This window comes from Enhydra lutris, unplaced genomic scaffold (assembly GCF_002288905.1).
Source record: "Enhydra lutris kenyoni isolate GAN:26980312 unplaced genomic scaffold, ASM228890v2 scaffoldscaffold68, whole genome shotgun sequence".
Taxonomy (NCBI): Eukaryota; Metazoa; Chordata; class Mammalia; order Carnivora; family Mustelidae; genus Enhydra; species Enhydra lutris.
This window is the reverse complement of record NW_019154152.1, coordinates 10,134,748-10,146,436: the sequence shown is the minus strand read 5'-3', so window position 1 is coordinate 10,146,436 and position 11,689 is coordinate 10,134,748. Positions and strand designations below refer to the sequence as shown.

Genomic DNA, 11,689 nt, shown 5'->3' with positions numbered 1-11,689 from the left:
TATTCACTTGTGTGTCAGTCCCATAAGCTTCCCACTTTTTCTGTCTGGAGTGTGTGTTGTGGGGGGTGATCAAGAAGGGGGCATTGCCACTGCCTCTGCCATCATTCCCACACTTACACATACAAGGATCTTGACAATCTATCCCCATTCTTCCAAATAACTCAAACTCTCCCAGGTAGCAATAGTGGTTAGAGATTTTCCTCAATAACCACTCTCCTAGACAAGACAGGCAACAGGGCTGTATAGTTATGTCCCTGGGCTCTAGGAATTCACATCCTCTTTAAAAACCAAGATGGGTACACAAAACCAGTAATTCCTATAACTCAGGATAAGGGCATGCACTTCAGTTTTTCATTCTCAGCTCTTCTCTTAGTTGATGAAATAGACCTTGAGATAGGGAAGTCACTCTCTTGCACCTGTGTTACAGATAAGAAATGAATGAGATGAAGGCTCTTTGCCTTGGTCACAGAGTTTTTAGTGATATTGGTTGGAGAACTAGGTATTCTGATTATTCATCCCCATTTAACAAATATTTATCAGGGGTTTGCAATGTAACAAGATATGCAATTTTTTGAAACCCACCCTTATAGATTATATATCCTGATGAGAGGGACACACAGTTCATGGTTAATATGAGAAACTAAATAGTTTCTCCTTATGACTACCTAAGGAGAAAAAATAAAGGGAAGAAGAGAACAGGTAAATATTGGGATGGGCAGTTGAAATTTTAATTTGAAGTTGGCAGGGAATGCCTCATATAATGGAGACATTTGAGGAGAACCCTGGAGGGAGTAAGAAATATATCCATGAGATCTCTGAGGAAGACCATCCAAAAAGAAAGACAAAAACTGCAAGGTTTCTGAGAAGAGAGTGTATCTAGGGGTTTAAAATAATAAGGAGGCTGGTGTGTCTGGGCAGAGAGAATAAAGGGAAGAAAAATAAATAGAGATAGATAATACGGAATTGGATCGTATAGGGCTTTATAGGACTTTTTACAGGGCAGTTAAAGTTTTTAACTTGGAGTATGAATAAAGGTAGCTACAACAGCAGCCGTGCATTTACTACTGTCCCAGCTTTCAGGAAAGTCTTCAATTCACTGTGAACATGTCAACTTTGAGTAGAGTGATATTTGCTCTGCAAATCACCCATTCCCAAATGTTCAAAGTACCCACTCCCTAGTGAGAAAAGCTTACAAGTTTCCAGGGTCGTTGGATAGAGGGGCCATCCATAGGTTAGTGTGTATGTAAGGGGTGGTGAAGTAGAAGAGAAACATCTGTAGAAGTAGTATGAACATCTTGGCTGTCTGGTTCTTTAGACTGAAGTTCCTTCTCATTCTGATTTTTAGGACTTTGTGTACCCCATCATTTTTCTCTAAGTTTCTTTCTCCCCCCCACAAAAAAACAAATATATAGCCTGTAAATATACATCTTCTGAACTTTTTCACTTCTTTCCAATAGTGAATGAATGAGTCATAGTCCCTGGTCTTAGAAAGTGGGCACAGAATCTGTGATAAAAAAACAGTTACGAGAGAGTCTGAAAAGGGATGTCCTAAGAAAGAACCACAAGGTACTGCAGAAGCACCTGGAAAGGACACCAGACAGGGTGTCATGATGTCATGATATCCCTGAGACATCAGGGAATGTCTCCAAGAGTTACTTCTTTTCTAAGTCAGGAGAAGGGAAATAGTGAGGGTGGTATAGAGGGAGGTAACAGCTTGTGCAAAGGCTTTTGATTGATCCAGAGCAGTCACAGTTAAGAAATGCAAGTGGTTCATTGTGCCTGGAGCACTGAACAGAGGGCAAACAATGAAGCTTGAGAGGTAAATAGAGCCAGCTACTATTAGTAGCTAGTAGTAACAGGGTTACTATTATTTTATTATGTGGCAGACCCTGGTTTGGGGTCTGGAAGACACCATGAATGAAAAAAATTCTTATTCTTAAAGACCTTACCTGGTAATGGGGAAACTAGAGAAGAAATAAATAGGTATGTAATATTTTGGTGGGTAAAGGGAGTGCCAGGTATTAAACATAAGATAGGTAAGGAAGCGAGTAATTGCAGACAGGAATCGAGGGAGAGGAGGTGGTTGTTTTTAATGTAGGAAGGTAACACTTAGGCAGAGACCTGCATGAAGTGAGGCAGGAAACCACAAGGGTGTCTGGGGGAAGAACATTCCAAGTAGGGAGGACAGAAAGTGTGAAGTTTGGTGTTGAAACATGTATGGTGATACTAAGGAAATATTTGGAGGTAGTACAGGTATAGTAGAATGAATAAAGGGGAGAGTAGTAGGAGATGAAGTTGAGATGGTAGAAGGGAGTTAAATCATACAGATTCTCATGAGCTATTATAATGACTGTGAATTTTCCTTGGGTAAGACAGGGGGCCACAGGACATGTTGAATGGAAGAAGTGGCATGATCTATTTTATGTATTAAAATAATCATTCTAACTACCATGAGGAAAGTAAAGCAAAAGTGGATGAAGGAAGATCTACCAGGAGACTATTATGATGGCTGGGCACATGGTGGTATTAGTAGAAGTAGTAGAAAGCAGTTATATTCCAGGTATCAATATTTAGAATATCTGAAAGAAAGAGTCATCGGCCTATTTTGCCAATAGGTTGGATGTGGAGTAGGAGTGTCAGACAGGTATCAGTAATAACTCCAAAAACTCTATCTCAGCCACATGAAAAATAGAGTTTTTAAGTTAGGGAAGACATGGTTGATGTGAACATTAAGATATGTTTTTGGACATGATGAGTCTGAGATGGATTATTAAACATTCAAGTAGGAGTACTGATACATAGGATATGAGTCAGGACTATAAATATTAGTGTGGGATTTGCCAGCATGTAGATGGGATTTGAAGCCATGATGCTGGATGAGATAACCAAAAATGAGAATATAATAAAGAATAAACAGGTCTGAGAACAAAATCCTAGAACATTCCAACATACAAAGATCATGGAAATGAAGACCAACAATAATGGAGACTGAAAATATTATTGTCAAGCTTACTTATTCTCTTACTGAGAATTTTGACACCATCTGGTTATTAAATAGTACTTAATTATCACTTAATAAATTTCCTGAATATCAATGACTAATCCTTCCTTGCTGGATCTCATACCCCCTATAGAGCCCATCTTTATGGAGTGATACCAATGCATCATTGAAATATGTACTTTAAATATTTGAGAATTAATGGCCATTCCTACTTGCTGGATTAAGCCATTATGTGAAGTAAATGCCACAAATTAAACATTTCCAAGTAAATGACACAAATTGAAATTCATTTACAATTCTTAGTCATTTTTGAGTTTCTGCTGGGGCAGAAAGTTGATGGAAGGCAGAGAAAAATTCTGGAATATGTTTACTTAGGAAAGAACATAAAGTAGAAATATATTTGTATTTTTCAGGTTTGAAAATTCTGTTTTGGATTTTTTCTCCATAATATGGTTGAAAATTTCTAGAGGATAGAGTTGTGAGGTTTTTTGTTTATTTGCTTGTTTATTTGTTTCTTTTGCTTCTTTATGTCCCCTAGTACAAATTACATGGACTCATATATATGTATACATACAAATTATATACATGTATACTTACATATAGTTTATATTATAGGTAGCAACATAGTTTATATTATAGGTAGCAACATAGCAACATAAACAAAGTTAAGAGAGTTGGGGGACCATGGAGTCAGTTTGCATGCATGTGAAATACAGTTCTGTTGTTTATGAGCTGTTTAAGAAAGAAACTTAACATTTTTGTGCCTCAATTTTCTCATTGATCAAAGAACTAACTACCTTTTAATGTTGTTTCAGATGTGTGTTAATAAATGCAAAAAACGCTAAGAACCATGACTAGTCAAAGGAAATAATAAATGTTAGTAAAAATTATTATTGCAGTTAGAAAAATACTGCCTATTTCTCATAAAGATATGGCTTTCTCATAATGTGTGATACCAACTGCTCTAAAGTGGACAAAGTCAGAAAATTCAGTTTGTTGGCAGGATAAACAACAGTTTAGAACAAACAGTGATGGATGGGAGAAATGATAGACTTAAGGCTTCACACTGCTCATTCCTTCTATTCTTATGTCTCTGTCTCCTCATCTGTAAAATAAAGGGTCAAGTGAGCTGATGTTCTAAATATATTCCAGCTTTAATTTTAAGTTTTTGTTTCATGATCACCAGTTTTGTTTTTAAATTGATAGTGTCAGGCCATCTCTAGAATTCTATGTGTTTTTGGAATGGATAATTTTTATCACAGCTCTGCGTATTTGTTTGGTCTTCACACTGTAGATGATGGGGTTCATTACAGGAGGGATCAGGAGGTAAGTGTTAGCAATCATTGTATGAACATAGGCTGGGGCTTGTTTCCCAAATCTGTGAACAAAGGACAGACTGATCAATGGAAAGTAGAAAATAACAACAGCCCCAATATGGGAGATACATGTGCTGAAGGCTTTCTTCCTCTCTTCTGGGGATGCAATGCTGAGGATGGTCTTAATAATCAAAATGTAAGAGAGGAGGATGAAGATTGAATCCACACCAACAGTAGAGATCATGGCAGTCAATCCAACTGCATTGTTGATCCTGGTGTCTGTGCATGAGAGCTTCATCACATCAGGGTGGAAGCAGTAGGAGTGGTGGAGCACGTGGCTGTGGCAGAAGGACAGTCTTTTAAGAAGTGCAACCATTGGTGTCAGCATTAGTGTCCCTCTGATGACAATTGCCACTCCAATTTGAGCTATTCTGGAATCAGTTAAAATGGTGGTGTACCTGAGTGGATTAGAGATGGCCACAAAACGATCAAAGGCCATGGCCAACAGCACTGAGGATTCCATGACAGTGAAGAGTTTAATAAAGAACATCTGTGACAAGCAGGCATTAAAGCTGATCTCCCTGGCATCGAACCAGAATATACCCAACATGGTGACCAGGGTGGATATGGACAGGCTGAGGTAAGTGGTGGACAGCATGGAGAGGAAATAATACATGGGTTTGTGGAGGCTGGACTGGGTGACAATGGCAAAGAGGATCAGGCTGTTTCCTGAGAGGGCGGTTATGTAGAGAAAGCAGAAGGGAATGGAGATCCAGATGTGGAAGGCTTCCAGCCCAGGAACACCAGTTAGGAGGAAAATGATGGAAGTAGATGTGGTATTCCAGAAGTTTGACATGCTAGATTAAAAACACAGAGTTCCAAGATGAAACTCTGGAACAACAACAATACTGTATTTTTTGTATTAATACAATTACAAATAATTTTTATTCAACCAAAAACTAACCAAAGATGAATATTTATATACTCTGTAAAAATGAATTGTTCATTGAAATTGATAAAGGAGTATAAGATTTCAACTGCTGTAGTAGGTACCATTCTTTTTCTTATATATACCTCGGTCCATTATTTTTCTTTCCTGGGACACTTTGCTGGTAGCTATGTTCATATTATGCTTTCCTTCCACTTCTCTAGCCAGAGATGACTGGATGAAGGAAAGTCACTTTACTCAAGACTGGTCAATTATATTTCATCCTTTCTGGATTTTCAAATTGTGATTAAGAGGTAGCAGGTTAGTTTGTCCATATAGTTAGCATCAGAAGAAAGTAGACTGGGACTGTGGAGCAGCGATATTATATCAGCCTCAAGTGTAGAAAGCAGAGAAGCTTATAGACAATTTGGGAAGCCAGAAAATATTGAGAAAGAGATACTTATGATACAAAGTACCACCTATGAAATGCTAATAGATGACTTGGGCACCAGTGCAGTCATGTGCAGATGTCTACAGTATCTAGCCTTGAAAGTGACACCTGCAGTGTGGCATCTGGTGTCTCATTTGGGAAGTGGAGTTAGAACACACATGCCTACCACCTTAGGGATAGAGGCTTCTGCCCCCCGCCCCATCTGTGATATAGCATGCTGCTTTGTTCAGATAGAGTTTTCTCTTGAACTGCCTGAAGGCTAGTTGTTCTCCATTTTGTTAAGATATACTTCTCAGGAGATATCTAATAGAATTTTACTGTTTTGCTTTGGAGGGGAAGATATACCTTTACTGTGAATGTTATATTTGGTTTTTCATTCAGTACAGACTTGCAGGCTATATAGGTGGGTATGCATGAGTTGGAAGAGAAAGTCTTGGGAAAGCAGACATTAGGGCTGTGACTGGAGAGGGATCAGTCGGTAACATAACTCTTCCTCTGGAGAACCTAAGTGTTTTCCAGACCACTCAAGTTCACCCAGATAAAGTACCTCAAGGATTCCCTAAAGAAATCTTAGTTTAAAAATTTGGGAAATTTTTAATTGAAATCAGTGAAAAATTAGAGGAAAAAGGAGTCCTAGGCTGTACAAATTGACCCAATAATTAAACTATAACTTTAGACTTTATAATTTAGAGTCATGAGAGTGTCCTCAGGGAACCAATGAAATTTCTGTTAGTAGTGTACAATTAAACCTCCTAATGGGAATAAGAATTGGCAGAAAAGAAACATTCATTAATAAAGGGAACGTTTTCTTTTTGGCACGCTTCTGATGAGTGTTTATTGAGTATCATGAATACAACTGACATGCTGCTAAAATGACTTGGATACAGACTTGCTCAACTGGCATGCATTTCAGTTAACTGTGAAAGTCTGAAAGTTAACAAGTTTAACAGGTTTGATGTTTAACAAGTTCTCTTAGCACTTTTCATAAATATTTTGATTTTTGAAAACATTTTTAGTAATTACAGTTTTAAAAAAATACATAGTGATCAGAAAGGCAAATTAAACTCTACTTAATAAATGAATAGTACTTATGATAATTAAAAAAATGGGTTCACCTCTCATGTTCCACAAGTCTCTGACCTGTTTATTTACTATTAATTTCCAGAACCTAGGTCTCAGCTTTTGAGGTTAACAACTTCCTAGGGTCCTTGGGAGCTAGAGTAATTATGAAAAAGGGAACAGTTCAATTGTGTGTAAAAGGCTTGGGGTATCTGGAGAAGTCTTCTTAGGAAAATCAGCGCTTGAAAGATTGCTATGTTTTGTGTAAATAGAAATGAAGTATTCCAAGGCTATTAGAACAGCATATGTGAAAGTGTTGAGCCAGAATGAATTCTTAAAGAGGTTAGAATCAAGTGAGGGAGAAAGAATAGTACTGTTTATAATAACTTCAGCATCTAGTGTACAGTGGTGAATGATAAAAAAGGGTTATGGGGGTGCAGAGTGTTTCCACAGGTGTTACTTATGTTTGGCTATCATGGAGATTTTCACAATGCTTATCACTATGGCATGCAATGATTGAGTTGTAACTTTGTTATAGAGTGCTAGGAAATTTTATAAGAGATTTTTTTTTAATTACTATTGGAACAAATTATCTTTCATTCTAATTTCTTCCTGGTTCCTTTACATTATTTTGGTAATTCAGACAATGTGTAACTCATTACACATTTTCATTCTTGTCAGTTTTTTCCCTCCCCATTTTGTTGAGGAATCAGAAGAAAAACACAGTGTGTAGGCTGAACTGATCTGAGCTGAGTCTGGCAGAAGAGAACTCCATCAAATTCCTTTCTTTCCATTGCTCTACAACTGTGTCTTTCTGTACCCTCTCCTTATCCATGCTGGGTGCAGACACAGAAGATTCCTTATTCCTTTTTATAGCCAATAACTCCATCTAAGCTCTTGATCAGCAGTCATCAGCACTTAGTTCATTTCAGTATCAAACTGGGAGCTCACTGGATATTTTGTCAGCCCTAAAGATATGAGGCAAATAAAATGGCAGTGATTTGGTGCCTGAGAAAACCAGAGAGGTTGTTAACGCCTCATCTTTTTAAGGCTGAAAACCTTATCTTTAATTAGAGCCCAGGGACGTCTATGAAAATGAAAACTTACCAGTTTGGAGCATGTACTACATGCCAGGCACCCTGCACATAAGAGGAATCAGAGTCAAAGAAATACCACTAGCTGTAGAGTGCATCAGGTAGAGTATTTCTAAGTGATAAGATAGAATAGTGTGGAGTGCAGGTTCTGAGTGTGTGTATACATGAATGTGTCTGTGTGTGTTAAGAGGAATTAGCTTCAAGACCTCTTAACTAAGTAGATGAATTAGAACTGTGTAATGTTTTGATGGGTGGATGTGAATTTACAAGGATGCAAAGCAGGAAAAGGGTGTTCTTGACATAGATAACAACATGGGCAGAAACTGAATGAAATAACAGGGTTTGTTGGACAACTACAAGAAAATTAAAATGCTGGAGGCTTAAGTATGATGCTGGGTGATGTGGGAGATGAGTGAGCGAAATCAGCAGGCCAGGCCATGAGCATCTTCATTCCACAGAAAGGAGAGGGTACGTCAATTTTAGTTGCAGAGCTAGGCATTTCCAAATATTTTATGAATAACTAAACAAATCATTTTTCATTTCTTCTCCCTTAACTCTTAACAAAATTCCTTTCCTTCTTTAGTATCTTAGATAATACCAGTGGCTCCTTTTCTGGAGCTTCAGTTCTCAAGTTATACCCCAAACCATTAAGGAATGCTCCTTACACATTTATATAGATGTTTTCAATATGACATTAAGTTCAACTATGATAGATTGACCATCTTTCTTCACCGGCTCCTGTGCTTCGCTAGTAAGGGAAATAAGAGACAAACCCTATTTTTCCCTCAATTTTCTGCCTTACCTTTTATAATGACAAAAAAATATTAGTTAAAGGACAGTTGGCCTGTGATTATTATTCCTTCACCTTCAGTAATAATCTGGGTTCTTTGTCTAATGACTCTCGGGAAATTCTCCAACTTGTCACTGATGACTTTCTAAACACCAAATCCAAAAGTTTATCTTCAGATTTGTTTTCCTCTCTCTCATCTCAAATTTTTGCTGTTTTAGGCACCTTTTTTTTTTGTCTTTTCTTTAGGTACTTTCTCCTTCATTAGCTTCAGTGATAGTTATTCTGTGTGTGTTGCTTTTTTTTTTTTTTAAATTTCTTTATCGAACAGTGTTTTTGGTCTGTCTTTCCGGTTGTGGTGTTCTTTAAGAGTCTTTTTCTTTCAAGAAGCCCCTGGTTTTTTTTTTTTTTTTTTTTTTTTTTTTTTTGGTCTCTGGTATACTCTACTTGGGATATCTTGGTTTTTCCCACGGCTTTAAATAGCACTTATATTCAGATGACACACAAATCTGAAATCTAATTATAGAGTCTTCTGAGTTCTATATTTCAAAAGTTAACAGGATCTTTGAAGCAACGGCAAAAATGTCTGGGCTGAAACTTGAAAGCAGTCGTGAATCCTGGAACTAGAGTGAGGTGATAAAACAGGCAATTGGGAAAACTAATGGACAGCAGTTTGGAGAGCAGGTCAAAGCTCTCTGCTTAGTGACAGTGAACAAAAGTGAATAAGCTGCTTTATCTACCCATGAGGCATACTCCCTCCTTATAATCCCTCAGACACCTCCACCTCAATATGGGCCAAACGGAACTCATTCCTTCCTCCATTCCAAACCTGGCTCTCTCTCCTATGTCTCGTTTGTCAGTAAATGACATCAAACTAACAAATCATTTCATCAGAGTTACTGCCCTCACATACACACACGTTCACACACTCTTCTCCCTCTCTTTCATCCTCTACATGCAAATGTTCATTAAACACTTGCAAATCAACATATTGATTTTACTTCTAAAATGTCAAAAACTGGAGAATCCAGAGGTTTCTATTTGAGGGCCAAGTAATAGCAATGTGATTCATAGTGGGCGCTTGAAGTTGTACTTCATTGCGCTTTCCTTAATTGAACGAACTTACCTGTTCCTAACATCTTTATTAGGGGGCTAATAGATTTATCAAGGGGAGGTACTAAAATTCCTTGAAACTACTCTATGCTGCCATCACCCTGGAATCTGTTCAGTCTGTCCTCTCCAATCCTGGTACAACCTTCCTTTTCTTCTGTAAAATATAAGCTACAGTCTCCTAATTAATTTTCCTGTCCCCCCCCAGATCACAGTGATGCTCTTCTTTCACTGCACTATTATGAGCTATGGCTTCTATGTCTTTAACTCCTGAACAGATGATATAGCTCTGTCAGTATTGTCCAAGCCATTGCTAATGGCATCATTATAGTGTGTGACTGATCTGTGTTCAGATCCTCACTCAGACACTAATGAGTTTTGAGACTATTTGTAACAATAATAAAAAAATATTACTCATAACATACTCATAACAACAGCTACCATTTATTATTGGAATTTGTTCTGTGAACATTACAGTGCTACAGAATGTTGAGAAACATTCTCTTAATTATTACAACATCATTTGGCAAGTATTACTAAATTCACTTTGATTCCCCTTTTCTGGTAACCGAGTATGACAGAGGTTATGAAACATGTTCAGAATCGGGATTTTAAACCTAATTTTTTAAAAAATTTTGCTCCCAAAACTATGGTTTCATGTATCAGTAGTGTAAACTTTCTTTGATGCAGTTTCTTCATCTATAAGGTAGACTATTTCGTGCTCCTAATAAAGTGCCTGGCATGCAGTAAGTGTTCAATTTTTTTTTTAATTTTTAGTAAGAATAATTGGACTTAGGAATGATTCCTTCAGCTCCTGACAGCCTTTTTGTTTTTTTCAAGCACCAAACCACTATAATAACTTATATAGCACCCTGATTAAGTCATTTGCTTAACAAACCACAAACTATTTTTAATTTTTTGAGGAATCTCCACACTGTTTTCCAAAGTGGCTGTACCAACTTGCATTCCCAGAGGGGGAGGCAAACCACGAGAGACTATGGACTCTGAGAAACAAATTGAGGGTTTTAGCGGGGAGGAGGTGGGGGGATGGGTGAGCCTGGTGGTGGGTATTAAGGAGGGCATGTATTCATGGAGCACTGGGTGTGGTGCAAAAGCAATCTTGGAATACTGAAAGAATAAGATAAAATTAAAAAACAAAACAAAACAAACCACAAACTGCAACCCACACGGGGCAGAAAAATGACCTTTTGTTGCAGGTTTCCTGAGAATAAATAATTCTATAAATTCTGCTGTCCATCTCAGCTCACCATCTGACTATCTCATCTAATTCTGAACATTGTGAGGAAATTCTTCCCGTGGATAAAAACGTTCAGCTCACCTAGAGTCAAGTCTTTTCTTTGAACAAAACAGTTTTACTTACAGAATTTGTACTTGTCCCTCCCGGGCTGACTCAGAAGGCTGACGAGACTTGATTCCAGGGGAGGACAGAGCTTATGAGGAGACTTGTTGCAGCCTGAGTGGAGACAGGCACAGAACTGAGAGGTCCATTTCTGGTGGTGGTGTCACTCACTGTGTCTCCAGGGGTATGGTGGTTCCCAGAAGACTTCTTTTGCCTTTTACAGTCTTTGTCTGTTCCATTACGCAACTACTTAGTGTGGTCATGTGCTTTATAGGCTGATGTAATTTTTTTTGTCCTTGGGCCCTTTTTATTGGAGTGGGTTTTTTTGCAAAAACAATTTTAAGACATAATTCACATATCATAAAATTCACCCATTTAAAATGTACAATTCAATAGTTTTTAGTAAATTTACCAAGTTATACATGCATCATCATGGTCTACCTTTAGAAAATTTTTATTACTGCAAAAAGAAATCCCATGCCCATGAAAAGTCACTCTGAAGAGAATTTTTAAAAATGAAATATTATACTAAATTGCTAAAGGGAATATCATCTGGTGAGTGTAAATCACATTCCACTTGGTA

At 37.6% G+C, this 11,689-nt stretch overlaps 1 protein-coding gene across 1 annotated transcript; it reads right to left on the bottom strand.

Moving 5' to 3' along the window:
- Positions 1-4,228: 4,228 nt before the first annotated feature.
- On the bottom strand, positions 4,229-5,174 carry LOC111159493 (olfactory receptor 51F2-like). The gene has a single exon (XM_022522010.1). The coding sequence runs from the start codon at positions 5,171-5,173 to the stop codon at positions 4,229-4,231; it is 945 nt and encodes a 314-aa protein (XP_022377718.1). The 5' UTR covers position 5,174.
- Between the last annotated feature and the right edge of the window lie 6,515 nt (positions 5,175-11,689).

Bases quoted from the DNA above. Each gene is read 5' to 3' on its own strand.
- LOC111159493 (XM_022522010.1), bottom strand. From the start codon at position 5,173: ATGTCAAACTTCTGGAATACCACATCTACTTCCATCATTTTCCTCCTA.